This window comes from Wolffia australiana, chromosome 14, assembly GCF_029677425.1.
Source record: "Wolffia australiana isolate 7733 chromosome 14, ASM2967742v1".
In the NCBI taxonomy this organism is placed as follows: Eukaryota; Viridiplantae; Streptophyta; class Magnoliopsida; order Alismatales; family Araceae; genus Wolffia; species Wolffia australiana.
This window is the reverse complement of record NC_135848.1, coordinates 10,781,239-10,798,776: the sequence shown is the minus strand read 5'-3', so window position 1 is coordinate 10,798,776 and position 17,538 is coordinate 10,781,239. Positions and strand designations below refer to the sequence as shown.

The 17,538-nt window shown below is 40.0% G+C and overlaps 1 protein-coding gene across 1 annotated transcript; it reads right to left on the bottom strand.

The window, feature by feature from the left end:
- Positions 1 to 2,795: 2,795 nt before the first annotated feature.
- Positions 2,796 to 17,246, bottom strand: ARK3 (armadillo repeat kinesin 3). The gene is made up of 19 exons (XM_078586285.1): positions 16,745 to 17,246; positions 15,741 to 15,841; positions 10,428 to 10,550; positions 9,839 to 10,024; positions 9,519 to 9,740; positions 9,295 to 9,457; positions 7,700 to 7,849; positions 7,292 to 7,380; positions 6,941 to 7,144; positions 5,901 to 6,005; positions 5,687 to 5,821; positions 5,475 to 5,606; positions 5,254 to 5,392; positions 5,076 to 5,168; positions 4,841 to 4,966; positions 4,134 to 4,259; positions 3,919 to 4,062; positions 3,222 to 3,350; positions 2,796 to 3,148 (listed from the first exon to the last, which is right to left on the bottom strand). The coding sequence occupies exons 1-19, from the start codon at positions 16,893 to 16,895 to the stop codon at positions 2,988 to 2,990; spliced, it is 2,679 nt and encodes an 892-aa protein (XP_078442411.1). The 5' UTR covers positions 16,896 to 17,246; the 3' UTR covers positions 2,796 to 2,987.
- Between the last annotated feature and the right edge of the window lie 292 nt (positions 17,247 to 17,538).

The following is a 17,538-nucleotide window of genomic DNA, read 5'->3' as shown; positions in this document are numbered from 1 at the left end:
ACCATATCACTCTCTTACTTCCTCTCTCTGTCTCTCGCTAAGAATCCCTCTCTCACTCTTTGAGTTCCTCTGCCTCTTGGATTCCCTTTCTCTCTCGGACCCTCTCTCTTTTGGTTTCCCTGTCTTTCTTGAATTTCCTCTCTCTCTTGGTCTCTATATCTCTCTTTGACTCCTTTGTCTGAAAATATCATTCTTGATGGAATGATAGAATGAAATGGATCCAGCATTCTACCAACAATGAAGATGGAACACAATAGGGCAAGAAGTTTTACCCTAGGTCATTGCATTTGGCAATGACTACTTTTATTTTTATCCTGAATCACCTAGGACATGAATAATATGGTAGATGGATATCCAAACTCAGTCTATTTTAAAAGGCCTACAATTCTAGGAAGCAAATTTAATGATGATTCTTGTACATATCAGCACCTCAATTTAAATATCCAAGGATATGAAAAGAAATATGGGAGAAAGATAAAGCTGCTCCCAATCTCTCAGCTTGATCTGCCTCAATACTTTCAGATATTATGATTTAAAGGTGGAGAAATCATGCCCAATGATATGATTAAATAATCTCTCTCTCTCTCTCCTTATCAGCCCCTCTGTAGCTTAAATGTACCAGTTTTGAGGGTTTTTGTTGTGATTTTTCTCATTTTCAATGACCTGCATCTCCAACAATGCCACGTGTCCCTGTGCAAAAGGTCACCCATCGTCGTGAGCCACATCAAGGCATTCATGATTTCCCCGGCTGTTTGAAACCATGTGTACTTGCCAGTGTAATAAACTAAGGCTACATCATTGATGCCTTCAATACATATACGTGGTGACGCTGAGAGTGGTATTTCAATTATAATATTCTTCAGCTAATAACATGATGCCGCCTACTAACACCGCGTTATTGGATTTTTAGAACATTAATTGCCTTTTAATTGATATTTTATACAACTTATTGTGAATTCCTTCTTCTAAAGCATCTATTGTGATTTTGATCTGATGTTTTTTATATTGGTTCATGTCACCCTTGTTCATAAATAAATATAAAAATTCAGCAAATGATGACATAATGTCAATTTTTTCTACGATTAGCAGTACTAATCATAATGGGAAATCGGATTATCAAATGTTCAGTCAAATTGAATGGTGACCTGTGGCGGGGAGGAAAAATTACATCAGAAATACTTAAATAATTTACATAAATAAATTATGAATTAACAGAAATAAATGTCATGAATTAGTGTCATAAAAATGCAATAAATATATTCAGAATTTGAAAATTAGTTTCAGAGTTTCATGTCAGAAAATCCACAAATGCAGAAAATAAAAATTAGAATATCATTGTAAAATACATTTAACCATCATAATCTTGATGACACTCATTGAAAACATTTAAATACAAGTTAACAAGTAAACTTCATATATTAAAATCTTGGAGACTTAGGCCGTCTAGCATGAGGGAGAGAAGACCATGGCCCTCAAAGAACCTGAGTATGATACCAATTGATATGAACTTTGAAATACCCCTGTCATAAATTGGGTCAATTAAAGGTTCATGAATTGCTAGAAGGCAAGCCTCGTCTAGACGTTATGGAGTGCCAATGAAGGTGAATAAACATCACACAATGAAAGAATATAAGTCCACGGTAACCAATGGCAGTCCAGTTCCTTGGCAGAGTGATTATAATCCTTTGTATATTCTTGAACATGAGGGATAGCTTTGAACCCCATGAGCTATCCAATCAACCTGTCAATTTGGTTAAATGGATCATTGATTAATTAATCTGGGCGTTGATATAGCTAACTAATAAGGTTGGATGATAAAGGTTATTGAGACAATGGATTTATTAACTAGACTGATACATGGGCCTAAAGACTCACATGCAAATGGTCTATTGGATGTCAAAAGATGTACTTAAAACTTGGAGGTTTTATGAAATTTTGTTTTTTTACAAAATAATTAGGAGAATGCTCTGAAAATAATTTTATATAGGCAAGAGTTCTTCAGATGTAGAATCTACTTCTCCCTTCTCTCTCTAGGTTAAGATGGAAAGATGATGACGACATATCACTAACGGGTTCATCAAGATGAAGAGCATGAGATTCAACATATGAAGGATTCTGTGGATAATGTGTAATGGATTGGAAATTTAAACATGTTAAGATGACTCTCTTGAGGAGAAAATAAATTGTAAATATGTTCTGCATAAAAAAATGATTCAATCATCAGGTTTATTTATTTATTTAAGGTCTGTTAAAATTCCGTTTTGGTCTCCCTCTACACAGATCTTACATGAATCATGTCAATCATGGTCTAAGAACCCAGAATGTATTGTATGATATGAATCACGCCACACCTATTCTCATTGACCAACTTATTTGACAGATGAAACACATTATTTCCAACCTTAAAATTCAATTCATGATGAAGGAATTATTACTCATTGTGTAACCAAAAGTGGATATCTCCTCAATTGTTTGAACATTTGTCAAATGGTCAAATAGCCATTTCTCTTCATTAAATGAATATATACTTCTTTCATTTTTACAATGTCAAATCACACAGAATTTACTAATGTCCAAGTCAAATATGATTAATACTCAAATGAAGGGACAAGAGAAACTCACGTAGGAAACCAAATTGCAATGAGGTTTATTTCATTGAAAGGCATCAACCACAAATCAATGCTTCTATCTATCTATTTGCCCTCCCTTCCTCTTTTCCTGTCAATTTGCCCTCTCTCCCTCCCTATCTGTTTGACATCCCTGCCTCCCTATCTACTTTTCCATCCTACCAAACAAGCTTAAATTTAGTAGATTAAATAAGATATGGACCCATGTTAGTTTCTACTGAAACAAGGGCAATGTCATCATTACCCTTACAGAGGAGGTCCACTGTACAGAACGTCGTCTACGAGGAAGGGTTTCCGCTTTACCCATGGACCCCTGAAATAAAAGCCGGCGTGCTGGGCCCCATCATCAGGAATCAACCCTTAGAGATTGATTCTTTGGCGCCGTAGCTCAGCCAGGAAGGTTGCACTGGAGGTCAACGTCCGGTGGGCAAGGTTTCTGATATCCTCCCGCGAGCAGTCGCGAGAAATGCGGACGAGCTCCCAGAGAGCGCCATCGTTGACCATGTCCTTGGCGTTGACCTCTGCCATCCCAGAAGCCACCATCATAAAAAGCCATGCAGCTGATCTGTAGAGAGAAAAATTGCGTTGACTTACCATGCTGCGCAATGTGGCAGAGAGCGAGCTCGATGTGGCGCCTTATTGGAGCCGCCTCATCGTTGGCGTTCTTGACAATCCATGGCAGAGCTCCATCTTCGATCAGCAGAGATCTTCCGGTCTTTTTTCCTACAAATACATGACCCACCTATCAACTTTCACTCTCTATTCATTAGTCCATGCATATTGATCTATCTTTGTAGGAATCAGTCGCATCCATCATTATATTTATCCATTATTCCACTTATCAATCCTTAAACGTCTCCACCTATCTAACCATCTATCCATCATCAATCCATCTACCCATCTACCTATCTATCCATTACTCATCCATCAATTTATCTACCATCCATCGCTTCATTTATTGGTCCAGCCATTATACCATCAAACAATATACCCGACCACTTGTCCATCCATCTATCTGTCTACCTATCAAATGATTTATCCATCCATCCATCTGCCTATCTATTTATCAATATCTTTCTATGTATCTATCCAAACGTCTATTCATGCATCGTTATATCTTTCTATTAAAATCAATCTGGATATATGTCCACCATCTATCCACCAACATATCAGTCCATCCATACACAAATTTGACCATCGGTCCAATAACCTACAATTCATAAACGCATCATTCTTTCTTTCCCTCCATAGTACACTGCTAGTGAGTCAAAGATTCATCACTGTTGATTACCTTGGCTGTAGGCCCTTGACTCACACTTGGCAAAGTTAGCAATCCCACGTGCGACCTGCGCGAGAACATCGGGATGCCCGCACCTCACCATGCATAGTAATGCCTTGATCCCACCCCCACTCCTCAGCTTGGACTGTAATTTATCTGCATTTGGACCCAGTTTCATCAGATCTCACGGCAAAATAGAAGAAATGGAAAGCTATGAAAATACTCACCATTGCCGCACAGGTTGGCAATGGCCCCAGCAACCATGCGGAGAGTCTGCGGGTCGTCCGCGCTGGACGCAGCCATGGCCAGCAGGGCAATGCCCCCTTGTGACATAATTAGCTCCTGGTTTGTCTCTGTAAAAGGAGAGAGAATACCATATACGTCATATAACTATATTTTGGGAGCTGCAATCCAATCAGATTGGGTCGCCGTTGATCCGACTGCCCAAGAAGTCAATCTGGTCGAGTGATTTGGTGGATCATTTAGTCTGGATCTTGATTGTACCCGTGGGTCAATTCAATCCAGATCATCCAATCAGATTTGTTGTCAAGAGATCTGCTACATGTAAATATTTAGCGCCGCCTCATGTCATGTGGCCGATCAAGGGATCAATAAGGCAGAGGAAATAAAAAGGTATGCCTAGTCTTTTTTCCCCGTTACATGACCACTCGACTTCTATGTAGGGTCCACCGATCAGATGATCGGTTCTAGAATCTGTTTGCAGTTCTGACCGAACCTTAATCAACTATCTCTCAATCGATTAACCTTGCTTGACCAAGAGTATTAAAAGATCCAATGGGTCTCGATCATTTGTGGACCAGTCAATCAATCAGCTGATCGGATTGGTGATCCAATCCATCAGATTGATTCACCATATCCAAACAGCAATGATGACAGGGATGACGGGAGAGATCGGCAAAAAAGGAGTTTATACCATTCATGGCAAGGTTGGCCAGGGCGCCAGCAGCTACTCTCTGGATTGTTTCATCCTCCGAGTTCCTCAAGAGCATCAGCAGGGAGGAGAGCCCCCCGGCTTCCACTATCTTCTGTTGGTTTGCCTCTGTCAGAAAGATAAATTATAATTAAATTTAGAAAATAATTTTTTATCAGGTAAAATAGATTATAATTAAATTAAAAAACTAAAAAAGGAAAATGTCTAGGCTGTATACCTTCTGCTGCCAGATTCGCAAGAACTTTGACCGCATGAATCCGGACATCACAATCTTCAGACTCGAGTAAAGATAAGATCTTCTGCAGCCCCACTGCCATTTTTCGAATTTATGCCCAATCAAAGATAATTTCTTTGTTGGGTAACCAAATAATAATATTTTTTTATCAGATAGGTACCTTGTTCAAATAGCTTAGCAACATAGGCCTTTTGACCATTTCCCGAGTCTTTGGGTTGCAGTCTTCTGGCCTGTGATGTGGAGGTTTCTAATTCATTGGGAATATTCCCTGGCTCACTCCTTTCAAGGCTCCTCACAGTCTAAATCCAATAATTTGTTAAATGATTCGATTATATTTCTTAATAGGGTTCAATCAAAGCAGAACCAGAAATGTAACCCCACCTGATCAGTTTCAAGAGTCATCCTTAAGAGCTGGCTCTTGAGTATGGCGATCTCTTCTTCAAGCCTGTCTTTTTCATATGTTTCGTCCTCCAGCACTTTATGAAGATTTAGTATTTCAGCGTTTCCAGCTGTCTGAAAATGTACAGTTTTTTAATATCTCACTCCACTGGGCCAACGCCATAAAATATTTCCACTAAATTAAACGAGAATACCTCGGACTTCTTTAATTGTGCTAGTTGACCTTGAAGACTTTTGATCTCTTCTTCTGCGGATTTTCTGGCAAGCATTTCCTTCTGCAACGATGCACTGACTACAGAAAGCTCCTCTGAGACCGAAGCAGCAGAAGCCTTCGATCCAAGGAATACAAATTATCAATTTTTTATACTGTCAATTTTTTATCAAATATACAGCAGTATAAAATATAACCTGTCTATTTGAGACTTTCTCATGCATCTGTTGCTTTGCTGACCATTGGTCCTCAAGTTTCTTGATGGATTCCAGATAATCATTTTGAAACTTAACTTTTTCCTTCTGCAAATGAAATAAAGATAAGATGCAGATCACCAAAGACACATTCGCCTTAATGCAAAATCACAGACGTTAGATCTAGTTACACTCAGGAAATTAAACATGAAAATTCTTCGTATAGAAGAAAAATAATAACTTAATTATGCTGTCGCCAAAATAATAGAAGAAAACAACAGTTGTATGGGCAAGAATTAGCTGTGATGTTTTATATCAGTGAATGCGGCAGCAATGACGTAAGGCCAATTGCCGGAGAGAGAGCCAACAGAGAGGGCGGAGGTATGATTAAGGGAGAGAGAGAGAGACAGGAAGAAAGACACGTATTACTAAATCTGTTCAAAAAATGGGTACTTATATCATTCCAATACAAAAAAGAGAAGGCTAAATAGGAAAAAGGAAGAAACTGGGATATATAAGTCTCACAACAGTCGGATCAGGATTGTGCCAAATCTAGAGTCTGTCTTCCTCTCTCTATCTCAACTTTGATCCATCTAAATCGGATGGACCAAGTGATACTTTCAATGCATGCAAGAAATCAGGATTGATTAGGATCATGTTAATCAATTAGTGAGCATTGCTTAAGCCAATTAATGGACCGATCAGATCAAATAAGCCCATCCAACAGGTCATCAATTGCCCTCTTCATTGGCAGCGAACTGAGCCTGACCCAAATTCCACCATGTCAATCGTCCGATCCAATCCAGTCATCTTAACATCAATCAAGACAATTTGACCATCAATCAAATTGTCAAACCCTGATAAACATGACAAATTATCTGTCTTTCATTCAACAAAAGATATTCATGGTCCATGATAAGACGAGGAATGTCCAGTCAAATATGGTTTCAAATAGGTCAGAAATAAGATCTGTCGCAAAAATCAGTAAGGAGTTTGAATTAGAACTCAAAATGCTCGCAGTAATGCATACACGACAAAATTACCTCAGACGCTTGAATGTAGTTTTGTTTGGCTATGGTCACATGATTCTCAGCTTCTTCTCTTATCCTCGTCAGTTCATCCTCGAAATACTTCTGTTGTCTTTCATTCTCAGCAATCAGCCTATCTAATTCGTTTTCAAGCCTACGGCACATGCTTTTATAATCGAATTCCTCCTTCAGTTTCACCATGTTCTCCACCTTCATCGCCTGCAACCGAAGTTATATTAGCGCTGACACAAATATTCAAAAAACTGCAAGGAAGAGAATTCATTATAGCAGCCGCACAACCCAGCAAACAAAATTAAATTAATGATCAGACTAAAAACTGAAGTCAGAGGGAGTAGAGCATGGTACCCTCTGCCCAAACATAATGGTGCTGGCAGTCTCCCCTCTATGGCGCGGCGATGGCCCAATAGTTACCACCAAGGATGTTCTGGCAGTTCCTAATCACCAAGAGTACACGGATGGCAAACAAAGTTTAGAAAACTGAATTCGAAATACTCTTGTTAGCTCTTAAAACTTCCGATTTTGGTGAAAGTGATAAATTTTCTATTTCTTTCCTCAATATGAGACAGGAAGAACGCTGCCATGAGCACAATGCCTTAATTTTTAGAATACAAAACTACCCAAAAAAAAATGAAAATTAATGTGAAAGCTCTCCATCGTCGACAACTGAAAGAGGAATCAATAACTAATCAACAAACTAAGACCTCAAAATACAATTACTTTTGCAGTCTAATCACTACTTTCAAACTGTCTCACCGCCGAATGAATCTCGAAGCAACCTTGTAAGCTTAGAGTCACGAAATGGCACGTGCGGACTGCTTTCTGCAAGTGCATTAATGCATTTTCCCAATGCACTCAACGAAAGGTTGATGGATTTGGCTTCCTCTAGCGTGTGGCCTTCACTTCCTACAAATAGCATCAGATAAACTTGTAAAACAGTGTTTTGTTGACGCTGGATGGAGCACCTGAACCTGGATAAAAGCTGATTAAGAAAGGTAAAAGGCTAATAATATCATCCACGGTCTGGAAAGGCAGCATTCTGATAACACGAAATAATACACTTGATAGGCCAATTAAAACAATAAGATTGGTTCCCTGTGGTGGCCAATTAAACTGTTTGAATATTGACTAACATTAACAAGTTCAATAAACATTTTGGAATAACTTCCGCCTAATCACCAGAGTAAAGAATGCAGCCGTTCAATATCAAGATAATATGTTCTACTGAGCCTGGATAAAAGCTGATTAAGAAAGGTAAAAGGCTAATAATATCATCCACGGTCTGGAAAGACAGCATTCTGATAACACGAAATAATACACTTGATAGGCCAATTAAAACAATAAGATTGGTTCCCTGTGGTGGCCAATTAAACTGTTTGAATATTGACTAACATTAACAAGTTCAATAAACATTTTGGAATAACTTCCGCCTAATCACCAGAGTAAAGAATGCAGCCGTTCAATATCAAGATAATATGTTCTACTGAGCCTGGATAAAAGCTGATTAAGAAAGGTAAAAGGCTAATAATATCATCCACGGTCTGGAAAGACAGCATTCTGATAACACGAAATAATAGACTTGATAGGCCAATTAAAACAATAAGATTGGTTCCCTGTGGTGGCCAATTAAACTCTTTGTATATTGACTAACATTAACAAGTTCAATAAACATTTTGGAATAACTTCCGTTTAATCACCAGAGTAAAGAATGCAGCCGTTCAATATCAAGATAATATGTTCTACTGAAGCCATTTAAATGACTGAATCAGGGGTTAGCAATCAGAACAATGCGGGCCCCCTGCATGTCATGCAGCAGCACCTCACTGCGCAAGGTCTGTGTGAAGTACAGGGAGTTTGAGGATGTGCGGCCCACTGGGCCCTGCCTCACGTACAAATGACGGTGCCGTCAAGATGTTTCTGGCCCAGTAGATTGCAGCAATGTGATGATGAAACGTGTTGATGACTCTTGTAAACCAAGTCAGATGAAGAAAAGAGAATAAAAAAGGCTCTCATATCCTGATTAAGACTTCAGACATCCAAGGCCGGGTGCAATGAGCGGCGGAGGTGGGAACCACATGGGCGGGGTCAGTGGCAGTGAGACAGCGATCAAGAGGGGTAGAAGGAGGGAGGACACGGGAAATTATTTGACCCCAAGACTCAATTAAACACGACAAGAGAAACAAACAATTATTCAGAGTATTGAACCCAAACAAAAAGATAGAGCACAAAGATATTCATGATACTTGATGGCATGGAAACCTAACTCGCCAACAATAAACCAATTGGTCACATGGTGAAGAAATTCAGGAATTGAGTAATAGTAATATGAAACAGGATGATGATCAAACTACCTGATTTATCAATTCTTTCAGAGCCTGCAAGATCCACAACCACAAGCTTGCTTTTTCTAACGATGGGGGGTCTCAAGGACTTTACTAAAGGAGAGGAAGAAGACCCACTTTCAGAAGACGATTCTCTCTCATGTCTCCCTCTCACACTTCTCCTCACATGAACCTGCACAGCAATGAATTCTCAAGATACATCATAAACTGAAGCCATGAAGGGTAGATATTACCATTAGGATAGCATGGCTGCGAGAAGATTCAGTGTTAAGCTTAGTATTTGCAGCAAAACGATGAGCCTCCCCAAGCCTTAGAAGCTCGACAAAGGTCTTCTGGTCTCTGATATCAACCAGAGTAGCTCCAGGCAGAGAAACGTCTCCTGTTTTAGGGTCCTCAACGATGGCAATGTTGTCATTTCCAGGGACCAAAAGATCTTGGATGGTCTCCATGTAAAGCTATTATTAAGGAGATCAAACATGAAGTAAAATGTTAATACCATGATAACATATTATTAAAAATGATATTCGATGAAGAATGGAGGGAAGAAAAGCACCTGCAAGTAGGAGACGGATATGGAGTCGTTTTCTGGGGAAATGTCAGCAAGAATTTCTTCCATTGAGCGGACCATAATACCCCGGGCAGCTGTATCTTCTTCTCCAAGCCTGCCAAGAGTAAAGGTCTTCCCCGTACCAGTTTGACCATAAGCCATGATCGTGCCGTTATATCCCTCAAGAACACTCTGCAAAAATAAGCTCGTCACTTGATATAAAAAAAAAGAGAAAAGCAAATACTGGTGCAAGATGTTGAATTGGAATTTGAATGACCCAATGATAAATAAAAAACATGTCAAGTTTTATATTAAAAGAGAAAATGACAAAGTTCAGAGTAAGATTCTTAGAGTTATCCATATAGTCATATTTCAGTGGCACTACCAAAGGACCAGTTTCATCATCAGCTGTAACTAGTCTTATCTTCACCAATGTCCGATGTGTGGCCAAGTTGACAATTTTTTATGAGGGGAAAAGAGCAAAACTGGATGCAATTCGGTAGATTAAAGAAACAATCAAAGCTCTATTAACAAATAATGAAAGCCATTTCATGAAAAGAAACTAGATCATGGAGCAATCAACTAAAATAAGTACCTCCACAACAGGTTTTGCCACAACTTCATACACACGTTTCTGTGAAGCAACCTCCGTTAGCACCTCATCAAACTCATACGTATCTGACTCCCAGTTGTTTTTACGCAGCTTTAATCTTTTGAGCTAAGAAGGTAAAAGAACTGAAGGAATTAGAGATGAAAGGTAATAAGCTGATGTAAAGAGGATTTTGACAAACAAGACATTTATCCAACAGACATCAGTTTCTGGAAACGATTTTAAGATCTCTGAAACGATCTCTATTTCTGATGGAAGGAAGAGAGAGATAGAGAGGAAAAATAGACAGGACCCGATGGTAACTGTCGTTCTTTAGACGCCCACTTGGTCCACCTGTCTAAATCCTAACCGCCAGAAAGAAAATCCAAAATAAATCCTTGCTTCATTTCACATAAAATCCCTATATTTATACTCAGTTACAGCGTGACTGAGTCTCGAAGTATGGATCTGATAAGAAAAGCTCATATGGGCTTGATTACAATAAGAGGACTTACAGGGTTTAAGAGAAAGAAATGCAACAAATTTATCTATAAGGAAAAAAATAGGCATCTTATGACATTCTCCCCCCAAGCCGCGAGGTAAATATTCTGAAGCCACAGGTTGCCAACCAGCCTGCGGAACATACACCTAGGTAACCTTTTGTACCTGTATCAGCCACCTGATTCGATAACTGAAAACATTGCATCTACAAAATGCCCAAATCAATCTTCTCCTGGATGAAGTGTTTATCTATCTTGACAAGTTTGCTACACACTAACTGACAAGATATACAACCGTTGAGTTTTATTAGACCAGTGCCCGTTGTATTTGAATAAATATCGCATATACTCATAAATGAAAGTTATGCATTTTGCCCTATTCGTGTCTCTCTTCTCTCTCATAACGGTTGGAGAAACCTAAGAGGTAAAATCATGTTGAAGTATAACAGGCTTGTCATGAGGCACTTTCATATCTGTGAGGATTCTCCTACTTCTGCTTTGGGACCTGCCCAAAATTCCGCTTCGGAACCAGACGTAGCAACCATATCTTGCTTCTTACATCTCCAAGTCACAAAGCTCCCTCCAATAAACGAAGCAATATCCTGATGTTGACCTTCAGTCTACGACAGACCCTCCATATTCTACATAAGGGTACAATTACAGATATATTTTACCTCCTTTCTTTAGTATTATTCCTTGTCTCAATGTACTTTCAAGTACACCGGCACTCAATGAGCTGCATTCATATGTGCTTCTTTGGGGTTTTGCATCAAATGGCTCAAAGTCCCTACAGCAAAGGAAATATCTGGCCTTGTATTGGTCAGATGTATGAATTAGCCAATCAACCTTTGATATTGATTTCTGCTCGCAGGACTGTCATCTTCACAATTCCCAAGTATTGTGTTTGGGTCAATGGGAATAGAGAATGGTTTGGAATCCAGCTTTTTGTTTCCTTTATAAGATCAAGAGTATACTTTCCCTGAGAGATAAACACCCCTTCATCGGAGTAGGCAATTTTGTTGCCCAGAAAATACCTCAGAAGGCCTAGGAACTTGATGTCAAACATCTTACATAGCTGAGTGCCTAAGATTATGGATCTCCTCCACACCACACCAATGATAATTATATCAACAACATATACTAATAGGGTTTCCAACCCCTTGAACAGGTATGTCTGAGGAGTAGAGTATGATACCAATTACTTTGTCCGCATCCAAGGTCTTTCATGGCAAGAGAAAATCTTCCAGAGATCTAGGTATGATAGCCACATCTAGTTGGGAGATAAATGTTTAATATGGAGTGAGCTTCTCATAGCTAGCGACATAGGATAGAGGATACCTGCTCCCCTGGGTGCAGGATCTCTTGCTCTGTCTCAAGGCTATTGGCCAACCCAGACTATCATATTGCATAATATTCTCTTCTTGGCCATCATCGCCCATACTTGCTAGTTCTGTAGGGAACTCGTCAGGTTCAATACTTTGCCTATTCTCTAACAGGGATTTCCAGTATTTTCTAGAGGGGTTTCCGGTTCTGGACTACTCTCATACTTGTGGTCTCTTATCTTTGTCAGAGGTACCCCTCAACAGGGTGATTTCAGGATGAGTCTCAAGTTGCCTCATCACAAAGCTCTCCTGGGATGGAGCATAATACATCTCCTTGTTACATCAGCAGAGATGAAGAACCTCCTCAATCCAGGATGATAGCATTTGAACCCTTTTAGAGTTGGAGAATAACCAAGAAAGATGCATTTAAGAGACCTGGGATGTGATATGACCATGTACAGTTGCTGCACATTTGAAGACCTTGAGAGGAAGGCTCGAGTACACTTTTATCTTGAAAAATGTTTAGACATTAGCTCCACCGGGCTTTAAAACCCCAATTTCTTAGAGGGTAGAAGATCAATCAGATATACAGAAGTTAGAAAAGCATCTGTCCAGAAAGTAGGAACCTGTCAGTGAAATAATTAATTCCTAGTTTTATCCACTGTCTGTTCGATTTTTCTTCCCGCAACCCCATTTTGCCGGGGGTTATTTACACAGGATGACTTGTGTATAACTCCATGGTCGAGGAAAAATCTGGCAAATATAAGGTTGTAATAATCCTTGGAGTTACTGAGCAGAATTTCTTGTATGAGACTCCTTATTGATTCTTGATCAGGATGGGAACATCCTGGATTAATCTGGGCATATCTGATTTATTTTTAAATAAATGAACCCATGCGGTCCCCGTGCATTCTTGAATCAAGATCAACAACCACATTTTCCAAGTGATAGAGGGATTCCTACACAAACCTCATACATCACTGTGGACAAGCATAAAGGGTGAGCTACTTCACTCACATACCCCAGGAAAAGATACCCAAATGTGCTTCCCATTTTGGCAACATTAAAATGTTTAACAACAGACAGGAATAATATCCCCAAAATATCAAAGGATGGATGCCCTAAATGAGAACACAGTGACTTGATCAGCTTCAACTTCTCAGGTTCTTCATCTCCCATGCACTATTGTTCAGGGCATCCCACCAACATAGCACACCCAGGATCATATTCAATTTGGAGAAGCCCATTCTTCAGCTTCACTGCTCCAATCCTTTAGTTGAGCACCTTGTCAGATATAAAACACCAGTCAGAATCCAGTGTTAATGAGCATTAAATATCTCTATCCAATCTTTGAGGACATATAGACTATGCCTTAAGCTTTCACACGTGTAGGACATCCTGTAGAAATCTGATATTTTCTTTTCCACGAAGTATAAATGAAGGAACCATAAGCAAACCGGTCAACGGCCTGTTGACTGCACAACCTGATCAAGGGAGGGTCACGCGCTATAAACAAGAGAAGAAATGAAGGAGGAAGCATTGGCATTTTCTTGAATCTGAAGGCCAGTTTCGACCGCCAGAAAGGCTGGAGCAGCAGGAGCAGGCCTGCTGATCCGGAAGGAGGAAGCACCATCGTGGAGGGAGGAGCCACCCGAGGAGCGACCTTCTCCATTTCATCTCTTCTCGTCCTTTCTCTGTTCAACTCGGGACATATATTGATGAATTCTTGGAGATTTCTTGAGTTCCAATTTGAGAAGCGTTCATCAGGTTTCCTATCTTATCTTATCCATGTGTTCTTCTTGGGTGGATTCATCTCATCTGGGCCCACAGCTTCAAAGTCGCCATTTATTCCATTCCTGGGAAGTTTTTGAATTATCCTGGATAGGACAAGACAGCCTCCCCTGCAACTTCCATGACTGGTCAATATTGTGGTTCCTCCTGCTATATTGGAAGAATAGTCCAGATCTCAGTCGCTATTTTTTAGTCTTTTGATCTCCCTGGGAGAGTAGCTGCTTCTGCAGTTTCTGTCGCCCAGTCTTAGTCATTGGACCAGTGCCAATCCCGGCGTGTCCTCTTCCTCTCACATAATTTTGATAAGTTACTTCATCTCAGATACCTTCACCCTATGCGAATTGGCTCCACTTCGCCTCATGTTCCACATTCAGACCCATCAGAAACTTGTAGAGTATTTCTTTCATGATATAAGCCTCTCCTATGAATTTAGATTTTCAATTTGATGATAATGGTCGATTTCTCTCCATATGGCTTGCAGTTGGTATGCGTGTGCAGCCGCAGTCTTCTCTCCTTGAATTAGGTTGGTCACTTTAGTTACCAAACTGTAGATGTGCCAGTGTCTCCCTTTGAAACGCCCTTTGTGAGAATGTTCCCAGATCTCCTTAGCAGTCTTCATCAACAAGAAGTTTCTATACACCTCTCCTGCCGTGCAGTCCAGGAGCAAAGGTTGAACCGGGGCTATTCATTCAAACCTTGCAGGCTTCTTCCGGTAGATCAATGAAAGTATAAAGATGGTCTAAAAGATCCTTTCCTTAACGAAAGTTTGATTTATAGTCTATTGTAGAGGATATACCGCAACAGGTCTGGAATACCGGGGAAAACAATCTGGGCCGTTTTGTCATACTCCTGGTGGGGCTCTTGGCTTCTGCAATGACTCTGAGACTTCCCTGAGCCGGGACATTCTCCTCTGTCGCCCATTGTAAACTGCAAATCCTCCAAATGCACAGTCTCTTCCTTTCACAGATCCTACGTCGCCAGATTCTGAGCGAAGCACAACGAACGAAGCTCCTAGATGTAGATGGTGTGCTGGTTATAGACTGCGTGGTTCAAGCATCACTCCAAACAGTTCTATGATATCATGTCAGTCTTCAGACAACCCCTTGCTCCACTTATCTATACCATGGCCACCACAAAGAAACTCCAAAAGAACTCCTCGATTCATCCCACATTGAATCCCAATATTTAAACTGGGTTACAAGGACCCATAGTAGATATGATAAGAATCGAATCTCATCTGTAATGATTATATAAGGGCACATGGATATCTTATGTGCTACACGTACTTTGAAGCACATTGGACCATTGGAATAGCCATTGTAGCTTTTATTGAGCCATGTCTAACCCAGCCTAAGAGGCTCTTGTATATAACTCTTCCAACTACGCTCCGCCACTTTCTTCTCTCAGAGCTATCCATGCTCCACGGTGACATCATATAAGGGCATGCTTATAATAAGAGGAATTACAAAGCGTTTAAGAAAACAATCATCTTTCAACAGTAACCGACGCAAATCCAATCCAGTTCCCAACAAGTTCTTAACTGCCTCCTTAGGGAGGGCTACAAGTTTTTAAGGGGATTAACACTGAATGAAGGAAATACCCCTAATAAGGATTGGGGATTTTATTAGTGTCGTTTATCTCATTAATAGGCCAAATGTCCCATCACTTTCGACTGATGCATAAAACAGTAAGATGAGTAAGAATACCTCTGGCTGCAGTTCAACACAGTCGGCAAAATCTGAATCTGCGGTCAGTTCTTCTGCATTTCGTGGGCGGAGCCTGACGGCTACCCGAACCCTTCCAGGAACTTAACATGCATAAAATACGAGATTACATTTTAACTGAGAATAAAAAATAAAATGCATTGCAAAATGAAAACAAATGCGATTTAAAATCAGTATCCTTCCTGACAGTGAGAGCTGATAATTTTCCAAAATATTCGTTTCAAATATTAATAGGATCCCACAACCGCACTATTTAAGAAACGATAATTTAAAAACTAGCGTTAGAGATGTCAAAGACAGGAAACATAATCCGCTAGAAGACGGTGGCATAATAGCTCAAGTTATTAAAAAATAAAAATTGTCCATTATGAAAATGAATCTTCGAGATCCACTTAAAATCTATAAAAACAGAGCCATAGGAATAAAAATAGTGTTGACTGTTGATAACGCAACGATCCACATCAAGAAAGTATAAAGCATATGGGTAACGGTGTTACTTTTCTCTTAGGATTTCAGATGACCTTTCATAGAGTATTAAAAGGTTAGGTTGGGAAGAAGATGCGTACTCGATCATCAATATTATAGAAAATTATTATCAACATTATTGCTCTATGACAGCCCGTGCGGGATTATCGACCCCGTTGTTACGTTCGAAATGATCTTTAATCCACCTGAAGTAAAGCAATGCTATTCTCAATATTTTTCCACAATATTGATTATCGAATATGCATCTACTAGTCACCCTAATATTATATAACAACGAAAACATAAACAACAATCCCCCATTAAATATGACGTTCTACGTTTATGCCAGTGAAATAATCGCAACGAGAATCTACAAGCTACCCAAACAAGAAATTTCTTCGCAAAGGCCATTTCTTTTCATAAATTCTGCAGCAAGTCTGCCACTCCACTAGAAGGCAGCATAGCCCTAACAGAGGGGGCGAAAAAAATTGCACAAAAGAGAGACATTCAAGAGGAAATACCGCCAGTGTCGCTCCCCCCGCCATTAGAAGACCCTCCCGAAGGTGATCCGGAGCGGCGAACGCCATTGCCACCTTGAACGGAAGACGCGCGGGGCTTGTTCAAGGGCTTCGAGTTGCCTACCTTCGCACCACCGCCATTCCTGAACGCCATACCAGCTTCCAGAGGTGAATCGCAGCTCAAATTTTCTCCTCCCTCAAAACCCACCTCGATCCATGCGCTCAAATGCGAGAGATTCCAAATCAAATTAAAAAGAACACGCCATCCGACCGAAAAAGGTTAAGATTAGGCAATGCGGTGCGATCCCGATTCCTCTTGCGAGTAAAAGATGAACAGTAGAAGATGGCCGACGACGGGGAAGAATCGACTCGCTGAGTGAAGCTTCTGAGCGATGGCGGGCACGCCGTAGAGAGAGAGAGAAAGAGAGAGAGAGAGAGAGAGAGAGAGAGAGAGAGAGAGAGAACCAGCTGAAGTGCGAGTGTGGGACTCGGGAAAAGGAGCGGGATTGCCGCCCAAACTCCCGGCTTTCACGTGTTCTTTCCACTGTTCAATTAATATTATAAATAAGTTTTCTTCATTTAAGAATTGTACTAATTTATAGGAAAACCCGGTTTAACAAAGAATTTAACATTTACTACGGCTATTTGTTTCCGATGTCTTGTCGATCAGACACTTTTTAAAATAAGTGATTTTTAAAGATGATTAAATTCATTTATAAAAAACTAACCCTCGTTAAACATTATTTAGTATAATTTTTATCATGATATTTCTCCACCGTAGACAAATCATTATGTAA

Bases quoted from the DNA above. Each gene is read 5' to 3' on its own strand.
- ARK3 (XM_078586285.1), bottom strand. From the start codon at position 16,895: ATGGCGTTCAGGAATGGCGGTGGTGCGAAGGTAGGCAACTCGAAGCCC. The intron at 15,842-16,744 runs GTATTTCCTCTT...ATGCATGTTAAG, and splicing joins CGGGGGGAGCGACACTGGCG to TTCCTGGAAGGGTTCGGGTA. The intron at 3,149-3,221 runs GTAAGTCAACGC...CTGGGATGGCAG, and splicing joins CTGCCACATTGCGCAGCATG to AGGTCAACGCCAAGGACATG.